The sequence below is a fragment of the Miscanthus floridulus genome, unplaced genomic scaffold, assembly GCF_019320115.1.
Source record: "Miscanthus floridulus cultivar M001 unplaced genomic scaffold, ASM1932011v1 os_2496_1_2, whole genome shotgun sequence".
Lineage (NCBI taxonomy): Eukaryota > Viridiplantae > Streptophyta > Magnoliopsida > Poales > Poaceae > Miscanthus > Miscanthus floridulus.
In genome coordinates this window covers 10645-35574 of record NW_027098341.1, presented here as the reverse complement: position 1 = coordinate 35574, position 24930 = coordinate 10645, and the positions used below count along the sequence as shown (strand labels likewise).

At 45.6% G+C, this 24930-nt stretch overlaps 2 protein-coding genes, 1 long non-coding RNA gene and 1 pseudogene across 4 annotated transcripts; 3 read left to right on the top strand and 1 right to left on the bottom strand.

The window, feature by feature from the left end:
• Positions 1-267: 267 nt before the first annotated feature.
• Positions 268-1940, bottom strand: LOC136535068 (obtusifoliol 14-alpha demethylase-like). Its single transcript, XM_066527403.1, has 2 exons — positions 1464-1940; positions 268-1275 (listed from the first exon to the last, which is right to left on the bottom strand). The coding sequence occupies exons 1-2, from the start codon at positions 1938-1940 to the stop codon at positions 268-270; spliced, it is 1485 nt and encodes a 494-aa protein (XP_066383500.1).
• Positions 1941-11732: 9792 nt separating this feature from the next.
• Positions 11733-12656, top strand: LOC136535062 (uncharacterized). Its single transcript, XR_010778922.1, has 4 exons — positions 11733-11870; positions 11957-12170; positions 12243-12440; positions 12520-12656. It is a non-coding gene; the product is annotated as an uncharacterized lncRNA (long non-coding RNA).
• Positions 12657-12951: 295 nt separating this feature from the next.
• LOC136535065 (uncharacterized) lies at positions 12952-14016 on the top strand. Of its 2 annotated transcripts, none has more exons than XR_010778925.1 (3): positions 12952-13011; positions 13236-13487; positions 13877-14016. XR_010778925.1 is itself a non-coding variant. In XM_066527400.1 (3 exons), the coding sequence occupies exons 1-3, from the start codon at positions 13035-13037 to the stop codon at positions 13952-13954; spliced, it is 435 nt and encodes a 144-aa protein (XP_066383497.1). In that variant the 5' UTR covers positions 13008-13034; the 3' UTR covers positions 13955-14016. The 2 variants fall into 2 exon arrangements, 1 of the variants encoding a protein (XP_066383497.1); XM_066527400.1 differs by having other exon boundaries at positions 13008-13139.
• Positions 14017-20115: 6099 nt separating this feature from the next.
• On the top strand, positions 20116-23843 carry LOC136535059 (uncharacterized; annotated as a pseudogene).
• Positions 23844-24930: the final 1087 nt, after the last annotated feature.

Below are 24930 nucleotides of genomic sequence, written 5' to 3'. Positions count from 1 at the left end.
ATAAATTAAACATCTATTTTATTCTTTGTTTACAATACAAATTTAACATATTCCTTCACGCACATCAATATTTTTTCTATTACATGAATAGACAGCACACACGTACACAACGCACTTTACCTCCACTGGTAGAACTTTTATGTTGGAATTGGTTCTTATTAATATGGTGTGGTGGAGCCATGGAGGCATATGCCTTCACTCCTTCACCGTTGTACCTATTGCACCCAGTAGTCCTCCACACGCAAGAACAGAACCTAGCAATTTCTTTCATGCAGAACACACCCGTCTCCTGTAACTAACCATCACTTTACCTCTAGGCTCTGGAACAAGCTTCTCCCATGCTTCCTCCGGAAAAGGGGAGACCAATTCGAGGTCAAAGTTTCTCAGCAAATGGCTCCATATCGCCTTGATTTGCATGTAAGCATAGTCCTTCCCATGGCAAGCATGCCTACCGGTGCCGAACGACATGTAGGAGAACTTGCTGCCGCCAACTTTGTCCTCCTCTCTCTCCGGACCAAACCTACTTGGATCATACACATGCGGATCCTTGTAGATGTATGGCAGGGTGTTGCTGACTGCCATACATGTCACCAAGGTATGTCCTTTAGGGATTCCATATACGTCGCCTTCTGTTGACCGCACGTTGAAGCCCTTGCTCGCGTGACGGAACAACATCATTGCTGGAGGGTGCAGCCTCAGCGCCTCCTTGATGCAGCAATGCAAGGTGACCATCTCCTCCAAGATGTCGTAGTCCAGGCGCTCCCCATGCCGACCGACGATCTCTCTCTGCTCTTCCACAGCAGCCGCCAGGTGGTCTCTTCCACCGTCACTGAGCAGGCAAGCTCCTGTCCAGATGCCGGCGCTGGAGGTGGTGTGCTGCCCTGCGAACACCATGCCGACTAGTAGCCCGGCGATCTCACTCTCGGTCAAGGGCCGACCATTGATGTAGTTGGAGTCTACAAGTCTCTGCAGCACGTCGTTCTCGGCTAGGCCTGAGCTCCTGCGTGTTCTCACCACCTCGTGGATAATCTCCCCAAGTTTAGAGCGTGCCTTGTCACGCCGGCGGTGCTGCGGGATAGGGAGGTATGGGAAAAAGAAGCTGATCATGGAGGAGGTGTTGTCGAAGAGTTCGTTGAGGAGTGTGGCTACTTGGTCGAACATGTTGTCTCGGATATGCTTTCCGAGCAAGCACCGATTTGCGATGGCAAGGATCAAGTGCCAAATCTCATGCTTTAGATCAACAACGCCATGTTGCCCCCATTGTGCAAAGTAATCCTACACATTTTGTGTTAGCTGAAATAAGTACTAAACAACAGGTATGTGCACACACACGCTATATATATAGTTAGCATGAACTAACTAATAATTATAAAGAAAAAGATATCCGATCCAGAGAACATGCATCATCAAGAAATCAAATTAATTGATTGAGAATATGTGTGTGTGAATAGCTTATTACATACCTCCACCTCTTGAACCACAGCATCAACATGGCTTCTCAAGTTCATCGACTTTATCGCGTCGGTGCAGAAGCTGATCTGCCTGCTCCTCGTAGTCAAGTCCACATCATACATAACCCCTCGGCCAACAACGGGCACACTGAATTCGTAGATATTCGACTGTCTGATCTCAGACTCTGAGCCGTGGAAGAAGTGAGCTGTGGCCTCTGGCCCAACCAGAAAGGTCACCTTCTTCACCCCAAACAGGCTTATCGTGAACACGGTGCCCAGCTTTGCGTGTAGGCCATGGATCACGGTGGGGAGACCCCTGGTTAGGAGTGTAGGTAGAAGAGCAATCAGTGAAGCGACACTCACAACGGGTGGAAGTGCTGGCCCTTTTTTGTTCAGATTTTTTCTTTGTAGGATGATCATTTTAGTGGTGATCAGAAACAAAAGAGCTATGGTGAGACATGCTGCCACATGGATGGTTGTTAAATCCATGTCGCTGACTCTCTCCGTGCAGCGGTGGTGGCGGTACGATGCAGTGGAGGAGGCAATCAACCAGCTAGCCTACACACATAATGGGTGAAGACAACTAAGTTAGATGCGGAATTTATTAATGGAGAGTAACTTTCAAAAAAAAAATTTGGTTGGAATGGAACAACAAAGAAAACAAAAGTGCCCAAATTGTACACCATCTATACGTAAGATAAAATTGAAGAGAGATAGTGGATGGACAGATAAATATATATGATAGTTCCCCAGTGGCTAGTTCCCATATTCGAGTGTTCCGTTCTCATCGTTTGAAAACCGCCACCGGAACCTAAATACTGAATCAATCAGAACATGCATCCGTCAAACCAAGAACCGAAAAACCGATAGTTTGGCTCGGTTCGGTTCGATTCACAGTTCTCGGCTCCAAAGTGCCCAGCCCTAGCTGGTGTGCTTTGCTGCCCCTCAGGCGATGGACCTGTTCCTCACTTAATTAAGCTACCTTTTTTCTGAGAATTACACTGCTAATCCTGCACAGCGTTCCCCTGTAAACCAGTTCAGGCACATCCAGTCTTGGGTTTCAGTTATCTTATTGCTGATCTTGTTGTCTCCATGATGGAGGGTGAGCGGATGATAAGAGCACACAAATTCCAGGTTACCACGGAGAATAATTAAGGCACGAAACAAACATTACTCCGTAGTAGTTATCAGGAATTTGAGTGCAAGGAGACTTGGTTGCGCTGGCAAGCAGGAATTTAGTAAGGAATGTCGGGTTATGGTGTATATTGGGGGACGAAAATCATTGTTAAAATTCATGCTGACATTCTTCAGCTTTGTTTGGTGTACTGTTCCCTCCATTTTTTTAAAAAAATGGCCTAATAAGGTAGAAATGTTAGAACTAAAACGAAGCTAAAAGATTCTATTCATGTTCAGTGCATAATAATGATGGAAGTTAGTGGAGCGAGTCTCACGATGTACAACACTTCAATTCATGTGGTATCATTCCTACAGTTTGGCCTTGATTAGATCCTATCAAAGTTCCAAGTTTTTTCATTCTCTTTCCATCATATCAATTTTTAGCCGCTTGTATAGAGTATTAAATGTAGATAAAAAAATAACTAATTACATAGTTTAGTTGAAAATCACGAGATGAATCTTTTAAACCTAATTGGTCTACGATTGGACAATATTTACTAAATAAGACGAAAGTGGTACTATTCATCAGGTTGAAAAAAGTTGCAATCTAAACAAGCCCTTTTTATATATTGGAAATTCATTCTTCGTCACCTCGCGTGGTCCCCAGCTTCCCTCACCTCGCGAAACGAGCGACGTGATCCACCTCTTCGTCTTCCTCCGCCGTGGCCACGCGGGCGTGGGCGCTCGGCAATCCCTCCGCTCGGGTCCACCTCCACCTCCACCTCCACCTCCTGTCCTCCACATCATGGGCGGCCCCACATCAGCCATCAAGGATGGGATCTCCCTCTCCGGCGGAGGCGAAGGAGCAGCCGGATCCGGCAAAGTACGATCGGATGCTGCGAAGGGAGGAGTGGATCCGGCACTTGGTTTGTCGATGAGGACTCGGAGGCAGCAGGAGCGAGCACACGTCAACAACCACCGCGACGTCAACGCGCAGGTTAGCGGCGGAGCACAGAGGCTGATGTCCGCTTGCCAACAGTCCGACGACCTTGAGCTGTCACTACCGGAGACTGTGTAGTTACCGAGTGCCCAGACAATTACCGAGTGTCAAAAGTCGGGACACTCGGAAAACATTTATTACCGAGTGCCAACACTCGGAAAACATAAACACCCGGTAGTAGACCTCTTTACCGAGTCCGAACACTCGGTAACCTCAAACACTCGGTAGAACTACAATTTTACCGAAGGGGCGCACTCGGTAAAAAGAGACACTCGGTATTGAGCTGCCACGTCTCCTAGTGTACCAACCGTGCGCCAAACGGCGTCACGGCATGACATGTTTGCCGAGTGTAGAAGTATTTGCACTCGGTAATAATAAAGTTTTACCGAGTGTAAGTTCACAACACTCGGTAAACACTACTTTTACCGAGTGTACTAGCGCAACACTCGGTAAAATTCAACCAAATTTCTTGTTTGTTCCCTTCATTCTTTTTCCTCATCCACATATGATATTTAGTACTCCATTCCAAAATATGGTGTTTATTTCGATTTATTTACTATATTTCACAAAATTTTCATTCTTTATGATAATTAGATACATATCGTGTAAATTTAATTGTAATAATTAAAATCGAACTCGATAAATCACGAGATTGGAAGAATTAACATTGAAGCATACATCTATATTATAGAAAAATTTTCATAACGTTTCGGAAGTATTTTTACATTCGTCGCTGCCGAACCGGTACATCTCCCAAAGAGACACTAAACATTGACAATGACGAGTAGGATTTCTATTAAGAGTGAAATTCAACATTATGATTTGAACTTGGAATTTTTTAGATAGTAAATAGATGACATGAAATAGTTCATGTGAAAGTTTGGTGAATTTTAGGATTAAATTGGCATTTTTTCATTTTTGTTTTTGCATGAAATAATGGAGAATTTTACCGAGTGTGACCTCAAACACTCGGTAAAGATTAGCCACGGCCCACCTGTCTCTTTACCGAGTGCCGTAGATCTAGGCACTCGGTAAACATGTACCAGGCCCACATGTTATTGGGCTGTGGTGCTTCTGTTTACCGAGTGCCGTAGATCTGGGCACTCGGTAAACATGTACCAGGCCCACATGTAATTGGGCTGCGGTGCTTGAGTTTACCGAGTGCCGTATATTTAGGCACTCGGTAAACAGAGGCATTCACTTAGTCGTTTCTCCCTCAAATCGTGCAGACGACACCCACACCGCACGCCCGCGCATCCCCGCCGCACCGCCGCCGTCCCCCGCGCCGGCGCCTCCCCGCCGTCCCCCGCACTTGCGCCCGCGCGCTCCACGCCGACGCCGGCGCCTCCCCGCCGTCGCCGGCGCCTCCCCACCGCCGCGGCCGCCTCCTCCCCTCCACGCCGTCGTAGAACCGGCGCGCGCGGTGAAAGACGACGCGCTGAAGCTCCAGCTCGACGCCGTCAAGGCCGACAACGACTCCCTCCTCTCCCACAACAAGAAGCTCCACCGCCGCGGCCGCCTCCTCCCCTCCACCACCGCCGCCACCGGGCGGTCCCCCACAGCCGCCGCCACCGGGAAAGGAAGGGCTGCAACCTCATCCATTGCCGAGGTTTGTTGCTAATCTATCTTCTCAGATTGCAAAAAAACGATATGCATGACTTATTCTGATGCTCACAGCCATAGGATTCTAGACCTTATCATTTTCGTTTTTTTCCGTCACAGAAAAGACATGATTGTGGTAGACGAACTGTATATATGCAGACTAAATTAATCCGACATGGACTTGTTTGAATGTATTTAATCCAGTGTTAGTTCAAGAAAAAAGAGGCACACAATTCCAACCAGATGAGAACTTTTGATGCCAGTGCTAATCTATATTCGTAGTGTCATGTATGGGTCCTTGGAAACTTCAATCTTGCCTTAGCCTGGTCGATCTGAAGTTTTGATGGCAGCAGCTCCCTGCCGATTTCTGATTATTGATCACAGAACTGTGACAGAGTGTATGAATGGAAAGGAGTACTAGTATAGGTTAACTCAGCTGTCAGGCATACAGGGAATCGCAGTGTTGGTGTATGAGAGGAATCTATGAGCTAGTGAGAACAGAGCTTACGAAGTGGAGAACAGAGCACACATGTTACTGTGTCATTTGTCATTTATGCATTTCCTCATGGTGATGTATATGCATCCTGCATGCTTTAGCATAATACATATACCAGTGTAGTGCTTGATTAGATCATTGCTTCTACTAGTAAAACAAAGTAAATGGATGAGTCCTTGATAAATCAAGGACCCTATTTCTTTTCTAGGAAAGTGTAACCAGATCACCATTTAGGGAAAATGAGTAAGCTACATTGAGTAGTTAGTTGAGCACCAAGGAAGGAATCTCAAGCTTTTCCTTAATAAGAGGAATAATTCTTAAAACGCATTGTATGCCCTTTTGTATGTTAGCTTACAACTTTATTGTGAAATAAAGTTAAAAATGTTAAGTCGTCTTAGATTCACTTGTTTCATAATTTATATTGCAATATCGCAGGGTTGGCTTGAATGTTGTCATTCTTACACACGTGTTCATACATTCAGTTACACACTTGTTTCCATCAAGTTCACTCCAAATTAAGTTGAATGTTGCATTGTCACTTAACCATGTGTGATGTCTACCCGGCGTATATGTATTTCACTCAGTGCATATTTTGTTCTTGCTTAACTGCAATGTAATTATTTCACTAATAATAAGGGGAAGAAAATACAATATGCTTATGTGAACTGCTGATTAAACTTTAATTTGGCATGCATAATGGAAACTTCATATAATTCGTTCACAGCATGCTAAAATGCTCTCATAGTTAGATATTCTGTTGGATTTGAATACTAGCCCACTATGCAGTGCAACAGATAAAAACATAATAATTAGCTTGTGCATACACGAATAAGCTGACAGAGCGCAGACTAGATGAAATGAGTATATATTTTGTCGCATTGGTATAGAAGCCTCCAAATTAAGGAATTGGTACACAATATTGACCTGCCACCATTATTATAGTGGGCAACATATAGTGTTATGTATATTTATTTATGTTAATAAATGGAAGATGGCTATATATCTAGCTAGCAAATTATTAGTACAGCTAGCTATAAACTTGTGGGCCCATAGAATTGGCTGGCTAATTGCAAGGTGGTTTAGCTAGCTATAGATTCAATCGAGTACCATATTTTAGTGTTATTAGTACTGATTTAGGTGTTCGAATTGGACAGCCATATTAGTTATCTAATTAATACTCCTAATTAAGTGTAATGCACATAGCACATACCTTGTCTACATATCTATAGGAGCTTAATTAATATCCTTTGTTTTTTACATATATGAACATGCATGCCTGATTGACAGCACAATGAATATCCAAAAGAGTAATAAAGGGGACCAATAGATAAATGGACCTTATGTGCAAAGAGAAAATAAAACAAATAAAAAGGAGACTCTTATCTGTAAGGAATGTATATGATGAATGCAATGCCTGAACTATATATGCATGTGTAGTATGATGATATTATAATATAAGATTTGCACGAATATATATGCTGCTTAACCTACCCACCAGTGGCACACAATTTGCACAAAAAAATACTTCTCTTTGATCAGTTGAAACAAGCAGAAGAAGCCACTATTAAGCCTTTCAGATTCTTACCTCACAAAGAAAGCAACAAATAAAAGCATGTGCCAGACAACAACCAAGAATAACACATGAGGAAAGAACCAAAGAGAAAAAATAGATACAGTCAAGTACACAGAATAGTCTTTAGAGACGGTGGCACCTAAAAAGGAGCTGGGAATAATTAGTTGGCCTAGCTGATTGAAGGTGAGAGGAGGCAAAAAATATAAGATTATGTGTGCAATTACACTATGCTTCTTAGATCCAGACAGATACCGTGACGCTTGTATTTCCAAGTGTCGACCAAGAACATGAATGTCTCTTTATCATCTCATATGGTTTTTCTCTCGCACTACTACTCTATTGCTCTAAACTGCAATATCGTCTATATGTTAGGATGGATGACCGTCAGTGGATGTACACGGGCTATCAGAAGAGGGGTCAATACACAAATGAATGGATTGAGAAGGCCAATGATTTCATGACGAAGGCATTTGCAAACGGACGGCGACATGCCTGGTGTCCCTGTAGGAAGTGTAAGAACAAGGCAATGAAAACATATGAGGAGATGAGTAAAGATCTTGTCAACAATGGATTTGTAGAGAACTATACCCGGTGGACCATGCATGGTGAACGCCATCGTGCGAGAGAAGAGGTCGTGAGACAACGGATCGAGGAGTTTGATTCTGAAGCCGGGGTGGCAGAAATGTTAAATGACCATGACATGGCTTTCGATGAAGGAAGTGCAGAGCAGGAGCCAGAGCAAACTGCAAAGGCGTTTTACGCCATGTTGGATGCGGCACAACAACCCCTTCACGGGCGCACCAATGTTTCTAAACTGGATGCCATTGCACGTCTAATGGCTGTGAAGTCCCAGTTTAGCTGGAGTAGAGAATCCTTCGATCAACTGTTGACAGTAGTTGGCACCCTACTTCCGGATGATCACGTTCTGCCAAAGAACACATATGAGTCAAATAAAATCCTTTGTGCACTCAAGATGTCGTACGAGCAGATACATGCTTGTCCGAACGGATGCATCTTATTCAGGGGAGAACATGCTGACGATAAGTACTGTCCGAAGTGTAAGGCATCTAGGTACATTGAGTTAGAATCTGGTGATGGTTGGAAGACGCAAACAAAAGTCGGCGCAAAGATCCTGAGGTACCTTCCTTTCATACCGAGGATCCAACGGCTTTTCATGAGCGAGGAATCCGCAAAACAGATGACGTGGCACAAAACTGGACGCCGATACACTGACAAGATGATACATCCGTCCGATGGTGAATCATGGAAAAGCTTCGATCGGAAGCATACCGACAAAGCTGATGAGGCTCGTAATGTACGCATTGCACTGGCAACTGATGGGTTCAATCCTTATGGAATGGGTTCTTCACCATACACATGTTGGCCCGTATTCGTCATCCCTCTCAACCTCCCACCTGGCGTCGCCTTTCAACGGCAAAATATTTTCTTGTCACTTATAATTCCAGGACACCCGGGGGCTAATATGAGTGTGTACATGGAGCCTTTGATAGACGATTTGGTCCGTGCATGGGACGAAGGGGTAGTGACATACGACCGATTCACAAAGACAAACTTCAGAATGCATATTTGGTACCATTATTCCATGCATGACTTCCTGGCTTATGGGTTATTTTGTGGCTAGTGTGTTCACACGAAGATGCCATGCCCGATATGCAAGTCAGCTGTGGAGTTCTTTCGGTTGGAGAAGGGGGGCAAGTTTTCTTCGTTTGACAAACATCGACAATTCCTCCCTCTTGACCACCCATTCAGGAGAGACAAGAAGAACTTTCGAAAAGGTGTCACAGTGGAAGACTCTGCACCAGAAATGATGACAGGTGCCCAGGTTCTTGAGATGTTAGATGGTCTTGTGGTCGACAATGAAAAGGGGGGCTTCGTGGGATATGGAAAAGAGCATGCCTGGACACACAAGTCGTGCTTGTGGAAGCTTCCTTACTTTAAGGACCTCCTTCTTCCACATAACATTGATGTAATGCACACTGAAAAGAATTTTGCCGAGGCGGTCCTTCACACAATCATGGACTGGGAAAAGTCAAAGGACAATGTCAAGGCTAGATTGGATCAAGCAACGCTGTGCGATAGACCAAAGCTAAACATGTTGCCTCCCTTACGCGAGAAGTCATGGAAGAAGCCTAAGGCCGACTTCGTCCTAACGAGGGCCCAAAAGAAAGAAGTTCTTCAATGGTTCCAATCGTTGATGTTCCCTGACGGGTATGCAGCGAATTGGAGGAGGGGTGTGAACTTAAGTACCATGCGAATCACAGGGCTGAAGAGTCATGATTACCACATATGGATTGAGCGCCTTCTTCCGGTGATGGTTCGTGGCTATTTCCCTGATCACATCTGGCGAGTGATGGCAGAGTTGAGCATGTTCTTCCGCAAGCTATGTGCTAAGGAGATATCTCGGACCGAGATTGAAGAAATGGAAAGAATGGCCCCGGTGTTGCTCTGCAAGTTGGAGAAGATCTTTCCCCCCGGCTTCTTCAATCCGATGCAACATTTGCTCTTGCACCTACCATATGAGGCAAAAATGGGGGGCCCTGTGCATGCCCGTTGGTGCTATCCAATTGAGCGATGCCTAAAGGTTCTTAGAACAAAATGCAAAATTGAAGCTTCCTGTGCAGAGGCATCCATTGTGGAGGAGGTGTCATACTTCACAACAAGATACTATGCTGACAACCTTCCTAACGTGCATAATCCACCCCCTCGTTACAATGCTGCCGACAATCAGTCGACCCTCAGCCTTTTCCGAGGGCAACTCGGAAGTGCAAGTGAACCTACCTTGAAGATGTTGAGCCTAGAAGAGTGGCGCTCTATCCAGCTGTATGTGTTGCGGAACCTTGAAGAGGTTGGCCCGTACATTGCGTAAGTTTTACACAAACTTGTTTCTTTTCTTGTCAGTATTTCGCATGCACCCATCCAACCCTCTTGTTAACGGCCGTTACAGCAATTTTGTTCTCCTCTACCATCGTCCATCACGGAGGGAACCCACCGAAGCGGAAGTTGAAACCCTTCTAAGACATGGCGCGGGAGAACGAAATCCCACTTTTATTTGTTGGTTCAAGGAGGAGGTACTGTTCAATTTCATTTGTTGTTTGTACTTAACTCTCAACTTGACAAATATATAACGAATCATCCTACTTGAACTAGCAGGCCAAAACTGACGTGTCTATGAGTGCCGAGTTGAGGCAAGTTGCCAATGGATTTGAATTTAGGGTCAAGTCATTCTCTGTGTACGATGTCAATGGATATCGCTTTCACACAACTCGGCATGAGCAGCGTCGGCCGAATCGAAGAACCACAAATACCGGTGTTTTCACGCCAGGCACAGATGGGTTGGACTACTATGGAATAATTGAAGAAATATACAAACTCAAGTTTCCTGGTTGTGTACCTCTTCATCCTGTCATATTCAAATGCCATTGGTTTGATCCCAAAGAAGTGATAAAGACCCCTGAGCTTGGGTTAGTCGAAGTTCTAAAGTCATCCGTCTTGTTAGGAGACGACGTGTACATTGTGGCCCAACAGGCCACGCAAGTTTATTATCTCTCATACCGGTGCCAAACCAAAGACCGTCTTAAGGCGTATGATGTTGTGTACAAGGTATCGCCGCATGGTAAAGTACCCGTCCCAAACGATGATGATTATAACATCGATGCAAACACATATGACGGAGAGTTCTTTCAAGAAGAAGGATTAGAAGGGAGTTTTGAGATTGTCTTAGATGTAGATCTCGCAATGGAAGTAGACAATGATACGATCATTGTTGACGGGGATGATGGAGAGGAGGTTCACAACGCGAAGGACTTGTTATTACTTGAGCAACACCATTCAGGCAGTGTCGCTAGTGATGAGACTTTGAGAGACGATCATAATTACGTCGACAATAGCGATGATGAGATTTTTGGCCCACCTATCGATGATCTTGATGATTATTTCTAGTACATGTAAGATCTGTAGTACTTATGGCAATTTTATACATGTATGATACATTTACTTATTTTGCATCTCTTTTATACATGTATGATATATTTACTTATTTTGCATCTCTTTTATACATGTATGATACATTTACTTTTGTATATGCGTACTGATAGTTTATTCCTTTTGTTGTAGGTGATTGATGGTGGGCGGTGGAATCAGGAAGCTTAGGTCGGTTATGACCTTAATGGCTGGTGGCGAGGGGTCCAGCCAGGGTGGAGGAGGAGGGCGTGCACAGACTGAGGGTGGAGGGCGTGCCCAGGGAGGAGGAGGAGGACGACGACGAGGGCGTGCCCAGGGAGGTGGAGCCCAGGATGAAGGAGGAGCCCAGGGTGGAGGAGGAGGACGGCGACGACGAGGGCGTCGAGAGCCGACACCTCCTCCACAGGACGATGACCACGAGTTCGTAGCGGCCACGGAGGAGGATGAGGAGGAGGAGGAGACCAGGGAGGAGATAGCGGAGGCGGTGGAGGAGGCACGGAGGGAGGATGCTTTCGAGCGGGTTGAGCGCGAGGAGGATGCCGACTTGGTGGCAGAGGAAAATGGGGTGCCTACGGTTTGGCTGCGAGGGTCGTCGCGCCTCCCAGACTTACCCATACAGAGACGGCCAGTGATTCGACCATCCGGAACTAAGTAAGTAATTTTTGCATGTTAACACTAATTCACAGGTTTTTAAGTTATAACAGAAACTAATATTCAATCTCAATAACTTTGTGCAGGGATTGGGAAATGGTGATCCCAGGGAGTCACTCTCGCCGAGTAAACGGGATCCTGGGTCTTCTGTGCAGGGCAAACTACCCCGGGATGGTGAGGATCGATGGTGTTGTGCAGCCCGCCATGAAGTGGTCCCACTGGCACGCCGCCAGCGATTAGACTGATCGAGCTGGCAGGTGTTATAACAGCAAGGCCGACCGGGTGATGAAAGAGCTGTGGGTACGTGTTCATCGCACTATGCTGATAATAACATCACATTAATTGTATATTACTGACTGTATTTGCTTGTAGGATTACTACACCTTGGCGGAGGGAGTACGTAGGGAGGACGCGGATGACGTGGTGAACAGAGTCTGTGTTCACCGAGTGCAGGACCTCTTCTACGAGACAAAGCTCCTGTGCAGAAGAATTTACTATGCCCGCAGAGGAAACAGAGTCACCAGAGCGCAGGCAGTGCACCTGCCCCTAACTAAGGAGCAATACTTGACGGTAAACATGAGATTACATCGTCTGTGATTAATTGCACTGAAATTGATTTATGATTTGTCATGTGCTCGTGTATGTGCAGGTGCCTCCTGCTTGGTGTGCGGGGATGGACAACTGCTGGGAGGCCATTGTGGACACGTGGTTGAGTGAGGAGTACGAGCAATATCACGCCGTACGCTCACGTTGCCGTGCGATGATGCAGGGTTCCTCGCACAAACAAGGGCCAACTACCCTCAAGGAATATGCAGCCAGATATGTACGTGGATTTCATTTCGTTGTTGCTACGCTAACTTCTGAATGCATAATATCTTATTGTTGTGCTTCTTCCTGCAGACGCGGTTCCACCCCGGCCAGGAGTGCGCCTCGTTCAAGGCATATGCCTTGGCACACAAGGGCAAGGCAAAGGACCCCGACCTCGTCTACAACCCGGAGGACCCGCCTGAGGCATACAGTAACCTGAGCGTGCACAGTCGCCTCAGCGAGTACATGGCGATGGCGAGAGAGATCCATGGGCCAGAATTTGATCCGAGCACCGCTGACCTCGAGGGTGACATCGTCATGAGGTTGGGACCAGGTAAGCCACACGGGAGGTACTATATGGGCAACAACACCATAGACACGGCCAACACTCAGACACTCGCCCAGATTAGAGCCCGGAGCACGAGTTCGAGCCCGGCCATACGCCCACGCTCACAGCCCCAGGTGGTAGCACTCCAGGTTAGTTCTGTTGCATTCGTTGTCCATTCATTTTCTACCCGTTCTATATTTGCATTCTAACTATGTGATAAATAATTGTAGGCCCAGATTGAAGCCCTGCAGGAGTCACAGCAGGCCTCACAGAGCCAGTTTCAGGCCCTCCAGCTATCGCACCAGGCCGAGTTGGCACAGGAGAGGGCGCGAGTGCAGGCCCAGCTTGAGGCCTTCCAGCAGTCGCAGAAGGCCTGGTACGAGTACATGGCCAGCTTTTCTCAGAGCATGGGCCAGCCTCCACCGCCTCCGCCGCCGCCGATGATACCGTTGGTGCCTCCACCTCCGCGCGACGGCACTCCTGTGAGTCACTCTTCATCTTGAAAGGCTTTTTCAGTTCAGATTGTGCTACAGTCAACACTATCATGTTAGAACCTAGAAGAGAGTAGGATACATACATGTATAAGTTAGATTATTAGTAATATTGTTCAGACCTTGAAAGGCATCATGTTAGGTTCTACATGAGTACATAGGTGTTTGCCCAATTCATGTTCAGTCTACTCGACCATGTGTGACGATATCTTGCACATAGAGGAGACCTAAACAGCAACTAACTTGATATGTGTTATCTATTATATGCCTATATATTGATGTCACTGTTAACTGGTCTTTCGAAGGAATATTTGAATTTGGCATACTACCTTATGATTAATTGACAAATATGTTTATTTTCTTTTGCTCCCTCATTCCAGGGACCTTCTACAGCTGGATCGAACAACGATCAAGACTTGGACTTGTCTCCGTTTCTCGGTAGGGCTCCGACCATGTGACAGGACCATGTTTCACTTGTTTGTATGTTGAACTTAGAAGTGGGTTGAACTTTGTGGACTTTGGACATGTTGATGGTGTTTGTGGACTTTGCATTGTGCTTGTGACATTTGTTGTAGCTATATGTTGGTTATAATGAGTGGATGTGACATTTGTGGACATATATGTGATATATATTGTCTATCTGTTCGTAACTGTGATATTCTGTTATAATTGTTGTTAATTGTGGCTGGATATGCACTGAAAAAAACAAAAAAAAATACTGTGGACAAGTTTTACCGAGTGTTACACTCGGTAATGGTCATGTTTACCGAGTGTTACACTCGGTAAAACAGAGAACAGAACCAAATTGGTTCTGATTCTGTTAATTTTGCCGAGTGGTGCCATTTTTTACCGAGTGCCACGACCCCACTCGGATATATGTGCCATTTTTTACCGAGTGGAACACTCAGTTAACGAGTTACATGTTTACCGAGTGTTACTGGTCCACTCGGTAAACTATATTAGGGAAAAATATTTGCGGAATTGTTTTAATCATGAAAATGGTTATCTGTTTACCGAGTGCTATGTCTAACACTCGGTAAACGACGCCGTTAACGGCAAGCTTGGGGACTGACGACCGTCACGTCGTAGTTGTTTACCGAGTGCCGGCTTAGCACTCGGTAAGATTTATTCTCCGAGTGCCCCGTTAGTTGACACTCGGTAAACTAACTTTACCGAGTCGTTGTTTACCGAGTCATGTTTACCGAGTGTGGCACTCGGTAAACAATTTACCGAGTGTTTCTCCATATTTGCCGAGTGTTTATAACACTCGGTAATTAATCAGTATCCCGTAGTGTGTTGCTCAAAGGTTCGATTCTCCCCGGTCCTACTTGTTGGATTAAATTATTTGCTTCTTGTCGTCATCTTCAGTGTTTCTCCTGCGGTTGATATGGGCATCTGAAACTTGGTGCAGAGGGTGGTAGGGGATCTCCATTCTCAAGCAATTTCGCTACTAGCTGATTACTTTTAGGAGGAATTTCTTGAATCTCAACTGAAAAGAATCACTATCTCTACAAAGGAAACGAGGCATATCATCAATTTCTTTTCTTTCTTTCTTTACTGACCCGGAATCCTGTCATTTGCATAGCTGGTTTTCATGTGTAGTAAACAAGTTAGAAGCTAGAACCTTGTCCAAACCTGCTTGCATATGTTGCTAACGATCCAGCTCCAGATAATATGTTGTGCAATGTGTATGCTAAGATGGATGTTTATTACTCTACCATATTCTATAAGTTTGCATAGTTCCATTAGTATTCTTGATCAAATGGATCCTGAGATTGATCAGCAAATTTCAGAACACGCTGCATGAATGCATAGATATTGCACTAATGATGGAGGTAGCTTTGCTGTTCTACAGTCGAATATATTTGTTTTCAATTCTTCCATTCTTTTCATTTGCTTAATAAAAGACAACCTCATAAACTGTAGGATCAAGATGTATCTTTATAAAGAGGGATATGCTGAAGAAGATGACGGTTATGCTAATGCAACCATTTTTTGTTGAGTATTGCTCCATGGTCAGGATAGAAGAGGCAAGAAAGCCAAGCAAGATAGGCTAATTGTCAAATTTCTGAAGAAATATATTCATTACACTACCGGAAACACCTAATTTGCCGAGTGTCCCCACCTTTGCCGTGGGCAAGATTTCGGGCACTCGGTGTTTGCCGGGTGTCCCAAAGACGACACTCGGCAAAAACAAAACTCACGGCATAACAGTTTACGCCGAGTGCTGACACTCGGCAAACAATAGACACACGACAACTTCATGTCCGGGTAACACCGTTGACCTCCGTTATCATTTTGCCGAGTGTCACACGTTAACACATGGCAAACCCACCTATATGCCGAGTGTCAAAATACGACACTCGGCAAACTCTGTTATATGCCGAGTGTCAGCATCTGACACTCGGCAAACAAATTTTTTTTTTTGATTTTGCCCCCCAAACTTTTTTTACTGTTGTCTTACAATACCTGTTGCTCTGTGTTGAAGTTTTGTACATTTCTGAGTTATTTTACTATATTTCGTCAATTTATTTTAGTCAAATGAATTTTCGGTAATTTTTTGGATTTGAACTGCAAGTGCTTCGAATATCCGAAAAAAGTGAATAAAAAATGATATTCTTGTCACTGAGTCTGTTTTGAGACCGTATCCAGGGCCAGACCAAAAATTTCGAACATTGTGTTCACAAAACATGAGCAGAAATGCGTGGCGGAAACGTCTGAAAATTCTATAAAAAGCAAACGAAGTCTGAAAATCACGAAATTCGTCGAGTTGTCATGATATCATACGTGGAGGCTATGGTAAAAAATTGATAGTGTTTCGGCAAAGTTGACACGTACGCTGTTTACAAATCGGATCGTCTCCGGAGAAGTTTCTGAGATTTGAGAAAGATCCGGTAAGATGAGGAGACAATTTGAATGTCGATTTGGAGTTTCACTTCAAATTTTTTGTATATACAATAGAGAACAAAGATCGCTTCTTGTGAATTTTTGGCAATTTTTCGGAGTCATTTCGTAATTTTAATTCTTTCGTCGCAATTATTGAATTTTAGATGCGTGATATACAAACACATGAAATAATAGTCCAATTTTTGTACAAGCTTGAAATATACATTTGTGAGTGCTGAGTGCACCTAACAAAGTTTAATGCAAGTTCATTTCATGAAATTAGTGAAACATGAAATAGAGGAAAGTAATTAAGTAGAGGAAAGAAAAGGGCAGCATGAAATATAGAAATAAGTTTGCCGAGTGCTGCATAGGTGGCACTCGGCAAAAATGTAATAAACTTTTTTTAAAATTTCTTGTTTGCCGATTTTTTTAAAAAATGTTTGCCGAGTACCCAATCGTCACGGCACTCGGCAACCAGGCGTTTAGGTTTTTTTTAAGTAGTTTACTGAGTGCGCCATCGGCCGACACTCGGCAAACTGATGGGATTTTTTTAAAAAAAACGTTGCCGAGTGTCGTATCGGCCCGACACTCGGCAAACAGGCCGCAAAATAGCTAGGACGCTGGCCGGCTCTGGCAATTTCTCCATTCTATCCCCGCGCACGCGCGCGCCCTCCTCCGTGCGCACGCGCCGCCGTCGACCTCCCTCCCCTCGCGCCGCCGTCGAGCTCCCCCCACGCGCCCTCCTCCCTCCCCACTCCATCGTGCTCCCCACGCCCGCCGCCGTCGAGCTCCCCCCCCACGCGCCGCCGACCGCACACCCTCCACCGCAACCCCTCCGCCGCCCCCTCCCTCCCCACTCCGCGCCCCCCTCCCTCCCCACCCCGCCCGCCTCCGCCGTCGACCTCCACCCCGCCCGGCCGGTCTGCCACAGCCACCGGCTGGCCCACGCCCCTGTCCCCGCCGCGAAACCGAGCGCGAGCACGACCCCGCCCGCCTGCCCCCAGCGAGACCCTGCGCCACCTCGGTGCCCGCCCGCAGGGAGCCCCTTGCTCAACGCCACTCCGACGACCTCCTGGGCGGCTTCTACAGCGCGGCCGCCTCTCCGACGACAGCTGTTCTACGGCGACCCAGGTAACTCAAAGTCGCCCTGCTCGGTTGATTCCGATTTGGGAACGGCCTCGGCAGCTCCGCTTGCTGGCGACCATGGGGGCGACCCCAATCGAATTGGGGGCCATAGTTCAGGCTGCACGCGTCTGATCGAATGTAGTAGATTTACTGAACATTAGAAAGCGACATCTTGTGGTCATATTTGAATGCTAATCAAATGTATAGTTATATGAGAAGCAAGTTGATGAAGCAAATATTCTTTTAATAGAAACAGAGCACCCATCATTAAGTCAAAGTTTAGATGGGTACTACCTCACTCAGTTGGCAAGGGATAATGAACATGAAGAACAAAATTTGAACCTGTCACTGAAATGCTTACAGTAGAGATCTTACTTCACAAGATGTTCATATAGTGTAATGGGAAAGGATGGAACTACTGTAAACGAACAAAACAAATTAGTGGATGTGAAAATCAGCTTATGTTTTACCCTGTTTTTTTTATTTTTTACAGATAGATCAGAGTATTGTTAAAAGTGAAACATGCATAATACACCAGATATTTGGTGATACCAGATACTTGGTGATGTCTTGTTGGATTACCTTTTTATCACCGGATCTAATCAGTATATCGCCCGCCCTTCCTGTCTTTTGCCATCATCAATCGTGTGCACATTCCAGAGCAGAGATGGTCGTTTACATTAGGGGCCAATCTAGTGCATACGGACAAGTAATCATTCACCTGTCAGTTTGTTAGTTCAAAAAAAAATCAAGTTGCTAGGGAATACGAAAGGAAGATTAAAATGCGGAACTTATAGTCATCAGCTTACAGGAAGGTTGAAATCAGATTGCAGAGCAGATTGGTCACTCTTCAGGCTCAGAAACAGCTATCTGACGGATGTAAGCACCGATGCATCTGCTCTTCATACATACAAATACAAGGAGAAAGTAGAAGACGACGGAATGCCGACGGTGCTCTCGAGGCCGCGATGCTGCCCGCGATGCTACCAATGTCAGCTCAGACATAGTGCCGCTGGCATGTGTATATAAACAGCAACTTGTCAATCCAATTGGTCCACATATAAATGAGAAAAATAGATATTTGTCATTAGGTCCAGCACCGGACGTCTAAGCTGACATTGGTATCGTCGCGGACCAGATAGTCCTCATGGTTGGATGAACTAGAGGACTATTTTTTTTTTGCTAGCTAACAATTAACTCTCGTATCTAAACGGACCCTATGTACCGGCTAATGCATTGTCCCTGAATTTTTTAAATAAAGTCTTCCATTATAGAAAAAAGCATCGCGAGCAGCAGCATGGAGGCTGCTTGTATCCCTAATTGCCATCCTAAAGAGTGGGTTTCGCAAAATTATTATCTTGAGCTTCCCAAAATTGTCATGCAGAATGTGTGCACCTTAATTTGGATGACATATCGTTTCTTTTTCTCCTTTTTCTTTTTTCTCCTAAAATCACCTACGCAAAAGAATGAAATTGCCTAGGTGTACATGTTCTGCATGACAATTTTGTGAACGCCACAATAAGAAAGGCGTTTTTGTGAACCTACGCTAAAAATGTTTTGCATGACAATTCTGTGAATCACCTACGCTAAAATTTGCAGTCTACATCATCATACTGTTCCTTGTTCCTCGTTTTTAGACTTATGTACTTCATCACATTGTTTTCTTTACTTTTGAAGGGTTAAAGGGATTGTTATTTGTTTTTTTACATGCAAATTTGCTTACTGATCAAGTGTAATTAATGGCTTTCTTAGTAACTTCGTCAATATGCATGCAGGTTTATACATGCCTTTTAATCTCTGATGCGTGTATTGCTGCCCATAGCCTTTTGCAATAGATTTTACTCCATCACAAATTCACTGCTTCAGAAGTGTCTTTCTTACTGACCTCATGTATCCATTATCTTGTTTCTTTTTACTTTGTTTATGGTGATATAAAGGTAATTACTTACTCGTGTGAAATGACTTATTCTTTTAGGGAGGACTGAGGCTTCTGGCTGTTTGTTGGTGTTCCGTGGACCTTGTAGCGGTTGAGGCTTCTCCTGTTTGCGGGACAGCGAGGTGAGGCATAAAACACCCCTCTTTTCCGTATCATGCATGTTTGTAGAGCACGTAACCCGGTTAGGCGTCTCCCGTTCGAAAGAGATACGGTTGAAAATATGCAGCTCTTTGCATATCGATAACCGTATCTGTTTCGAATTGTCCACGTTTTTTGGACAGCCCTAGGATGCGTAGATGAGGTTAGTCTCCGTGGTCTACTCCGTTCCGAAGCAGAGTTTCGGCAGCATCTCCCTGTTGTTCTCCGGATACACAATCTCCCTACCGGGACATGTATTTGGAGAACAGCGGGGAGGTGCTACCGAAATTCTGTCTCGGATCGGAGTAGACCATGGAGACTAACCCCAGCTACGCATCCTCGGGTGGGATTAGGACCTATCCTGGCCTATTAGATGGTAGGAACATCGTGTACATGCAATTGATTCTTAATGTCTCGCTGGTATATATATATATATATATATATATATATATATATATATATATATATATATATATATATATATATATATATGTGTGTGTGTGTGTGTGTGTGTGTGTGTGTGTGTGTCAGAGGATGGATGACCGTGAGTGGATGTACACGGGCCGCCCAAGTCAGCGTGCTTTGACTGATGAATGGATTGAGAAGACGGAGGCTTTCATAGATAGAGCATTTGCCCTAGTTCCAGGAGCATCAGCCATTTGGTGTCCATGCAGTAGATGTGCAAACAGGCGTCGACAACCAAAGGATGTCATGTCTACTCATCTTTGCAAGAATGGATTCACGGCAGATTATACTCGGTGGATCTACCACGGTGAAGCCGATCGGACGAGAGAGGAGGTCGTGAGAGCACGCGTCGAAGATTTCGATGCTGATGCCGGGGTAGGTGACTGGCTAAATGACTTTCACGAAGCACACGTAGGTAAGAAGGTGGGGAGGAGGAGCCAAAGGCAACCGCAAAGGCGTATTATGACATGTTGTCTTCGGCACAGAAACCCCTTCACGTCCACACAAATGTTTCTCAACTGGATGCCATTGGACGGATAATGGCCTTAAAGGCTCAGTTTAGCATGAGTTGAGATTGTTACGATGCTACGTTGGCAGTTATTGGCAGCTTGCTTCCAGAAGCTCACATTATGCCAAAGAGCATGTACGAGTCACAGAAACTCCTTCGTGCACTCAAGATGCCATATGAGCAGATACATGCTTGTCCGAAGGGGTGCGTCCTATTTAGGAAAGAACACGAGAAAGCAAAGTACTGTCCAAAGTGTCAATCCTCTAGGTACCTGGAGGTAGAGTCTGGTGATGGTCAGAAAAGGCAGCGTGAGATCCCCGTGAAGATCCTACGGTACCTTCCATTCTTACCGAGGATCCAACGGCTATACATGACCGAGGAAACCGCGAAACAGATGACGTGGCACAAAAATGGCACTCGATACAGTCCTAAGAAGATGGTACATCCATCTGATGGTGAAGCATGGACCCACTTTGATGGGATTCATCGTGAGAAAGCTCTTGAGGCTCGTAATATACGTGTTGCGCTGGCAACAGATGGGTTCAATCCTTATGGACTGATGGCTGCCCCATACAATTGTTGGCCAATCTTCGTTATCCCCCTCAATCTCCCCCCCCCCCCGGTGTCATGTTTCGACGACAGAATATATTCTTATCATTGATAATTCCTGGACACCCGGGGAGTAAGATGGGTGTGTTCATGGAGCCTCTGATTGATGAGCTGGTCTGTGCTTGGGAGGAAGGGGTGTTGACATATGACCGAGCTACAAAAGAGGAACTTCAGAATGCATGTCTGGTACCACTACTCCCTACATGACTTCTTGGCGTATGGGATATTCTGCGCCTGGTGTGTTCACGGGAGGTTCCCATGCCCATTATGCAAGACAGCTGTAGAGTTCATTTGGTTGAAGAAGGGTGGCAAGTATTCTTCGTTCGACAAGCATCGATAGTTCCTCCCTGTTGAGCATGCATTCAGACGAGACATCAAGAACTTTACGAAAGGTGTCGTAGTGACAGACCCCGCACCGCAGATCATGACTGGTGCTGAGGTTCGTGCTCAGATAGATGCTCTCGTCATCAACCCACAAGGCGATGGTTTTGTGGGATATGGTCGTCAACATATGTGGACTCATAAGTTGGGCTTAGAGAGGCTCCCCTATTATGATGACCTCCTTCTTCCACATAACATGGATGTGATGCACACTGAAAAGAATGTGGCTGAGGCACTTTGGGGAACACTCATGAACACTAAAAGTCAAAGGACAACAGTTAAGGCTAAGTGGACCTAGCAACGTTATGCGATAGACCAAAGCAAGAAATGAAGCCTCCTAGAGGTGGCAAGACATGGAGCAAGCCTAAGGCTGATTTTGTCTTGACCAGGCCCCAAAGAAGGCAAGTACTTGAATGGATGCAAACGTTGATGTTCCCTGATGGGTATGCAGCGAATCTGAGGAGGGGAGTGAACTTATCTACTCTGCGAGTCAAAGGGATGAAGAGCCATGACTTCCACATATGGATTGAGTGGCTTCTTCCGGCGATGGTTCAGTGGCTATGTCCCTGAGCATGTCTGGCTAGTGCTGGCAGAGTTGAGCTATTTCTTCCGCCAGCTTTGTGCCAAGGAGTTGTCTCAAAAAGTGGATGAGGACATGGAAAGAATGGCGCCGGTGCTTCTCTGTAAGTTGGAGAAGATATTTCCACCTGGCTTCTTTGTTCTGATGCAGCATTTGATCTTGCACCTCCCATATGAGGCATGAATGGGGAGGGGGCGTGCAGGGCCGTTGGTGCTATCCAATCGAGAGATGTCTAAAGGTTGTTCGAAGTAAATGTAAGAATAAAGGCAAAATTGAGGCTTTCGTTGCAGAGGCATACATTCTGGAGGAGGTGTCAAACTTCACAACAAGTTACTATAGTGACAACCTTCCCAGCGTGCATAATCCACCCCCTCTCTACAATGCTGGCGAAAATGAATCGAATCTCAGCCTTTTCCGAGGGTAGCTCGGAAGTGCAAGTGATTGGAAACCCAAGACATTGAGACATGAAGAGTGGCGCACTATCATGCACTATGTGTTGACCAACCTTCCCGAAGTGGAGCCATACATGTAGTAAGTTCACAACGAACTTGTTAAATATGCTGTCACTATTCGGTATCCAACTCTCTTGTTTCTCATTGTTATAGGGAATTTCTTGATCACTACTGGCATCTATCAAGGGAACCTACCCCGCAGGAATATGATACCCTTCTTAAACAGGGTGCGGGAAATGGAATGCCCGATTTCATTTCTTGGTTCGCACAGAAGGTATTGTCCAACTTTGCTCATACTTAGTTTGACATTACAAGTTGCTCGTACTTAGTTTAACGATATATCCTGCTTGAGCTTGCAGGGCCAAACCGATGAGTCTATGGATCCCGAGTTAGCACAGGTGTCCAGTGGCTTTCTGTATAGGGTCAGGTCATTTTCCGCTTATGACGTGAATGGATATCACTTTCACACGACAGCACATGAGGAAAGTCGGCCCAATCGAAGAACCACAAATACTGGAGTTCTTACGCCCGACACTGATGGGGCCGATTATTATGGGAGAATCGAAGAAATCTATGAAGTCAAATTTCGTGGTTCCAAACCCCTTAAGCCTGTCATATTCAAATGTCATTGGTTTGATCCTGCAGTAACGAGACAGACCCCTAATCTTAGGCTGGTCGAAATTCGTTAGGATTCCGTCTATCCAGGGGAAGATGTCTATGTTGTTGCTCAACAGGCGACGCAAGTTTATTATCTGCCATACGCGTGCCCAAACGACGACCGTCTTAAGGGTTGGTATATTGTGCAGAAGACATCGCCACATGGTAGACTACCTCTCCCAAATGATCAAGATTACAACTTAGACCCAAACACATATGACGGGGAGTTCTATCAAGAGGAGGGGCTAGAAGGGAGTTTTGAGATAGACTTAACCGGTGTGATCGAAATGGAAGTAGATAATGAAAGGGTTGATGAAGAGGACGATGGAGATGAGGTGGAAAATGTGCAAGACTTAGAATTACTTGAGCGAGTGCGTATAGGCAATGCCGATGATGACAACATTGGTCCTTCGGATAGTGTTGATTATTTCGACATGTGTGATAGTGATGATGAGAGTTATGATCCGGCTGATCTCGATCATGATGCCTATTTCTAATACAAGTAATACTATCATTTTCTAATTATGTTTCGTTTATTTTGCATTTCTTTTTCAGGTTGTCCTGTTTATATATGCTTATTGGTTTACTCTTTTTAATTGCAGGTGATTGACAAAAGATGGTGGGCGGTATGAGGTCCATTGGGTCGTTTTACCGGAGGTCGGCGTCCGCTCCAGCTGAGGAGGCTCCTGCAGCTGAGGAGCCGCTACGGAGGCGCAGGGGTCGGCCGAGAGGCTAGGGTCGGCAGGCGCATGCAACGACTCAGCCACCGTCGCCTGTACCTCCCTCGCCTCAAGAGGAGGCAGAGAAGGAGCAGCACGAGCACGAGGAGCAGGCCGAGCAGGAGGAGGGTGAGCACGAGGAGGAGGAGGGCGAGCACGAGGAGCATGAGGCAGAGGAGGAGCCCTTGGCGGGGGGTTCCTCTTCCTCTGCTTCAAAGATCTGGTTGCGAGGCCCTTCACGCCTCCCAGAACAGCCATACCTTTCACAAAACGGCCGGTGATTCGCCCCAATGGGCCAAGGTAAGTATCTTAAGATGTTATCGCTACTTCATTTGATATGTTTAACATGGCAAAATACAAACTAATATTTTTTCATTAATCACTTGGACAGGGGATGGAAGGTTGTGGCTGCAGGTGATCACAAACGCCTTCCCGGTGGAATCCTAGGTCTTCTGTGTAGGGAACACTTCCCTGGCCTGGTGGACTGGGCAGGAGGGGTGGAGCCGGCCTACACGTTCGAGCACTACGCGTCTGCCCCCGATGCACGAGATCGGGAAGGCAGGAAATTCGACAACAAGGCGCAGCGGGTTGTGAAAGAGCTGTGGGTAAGCCTTCCCCGCACTATCTTGCTCAATACATCACAATCCTATCACATCCTTGAAATAATGACTACATACATAATGTTTATATGCATGATTTCTACAGATGTGACGAGGGATACGAGGAGAGGGCCGAGAGGCACGCTCACAAAGCCTGCTACAAGCTCGTGAAGGACATGCACTACGAGGCGCATATCCTGGCTATACAGCAATACAAAGTTGTCTTTGAGGAAGTGAAGATCGACAAAGACCTCGCAAGAACCTTGACGCTGACCAAAGAGCAATACATGTTGGTAAATACTGTTTCTTCCTGAGATTAAGTACACTTACTGTGATCTTCTTATATGACAAATGCTTGTTGACGTGTAGGTGCCTCCAA

Coding starts and splice junctions, on each gene's coding strand:
- LOC136535068 (XM_066527403.1), bottom strand. CDS start 1,940: ATGGATTTAACAACCATCCATGTGGCAGCATGTCTCACCATAGCTCTT. Junction 1,276..1,463: donor CTGTGGTTCAAGAGGTGGAG/GTATGTAATAAG, acceptor CAAAATGTGTAG/GATTACTTTGCACAATGGGG.
- LOC136535065 (XM_066527400.1), top strand. CDS start 13,035: ATGGGCAACAACACCATAGACACGGCCAACACTCAGACACTCGCCCAG. Junction 13,140..13,235: donor GCCCACGCTCACAGCCCCAG/GTGGTAGCACTC, acceptor AAATAATTGTAG/GCCCAGATTGAAGCCCTGCA. Junction 13,488..13,876: donor CTCCGCGCGACGGCACTCCT/GTGAGTCACTCT, acceptor CCCTCATTCCAG/GGACCTTCTACAGCTGGATC.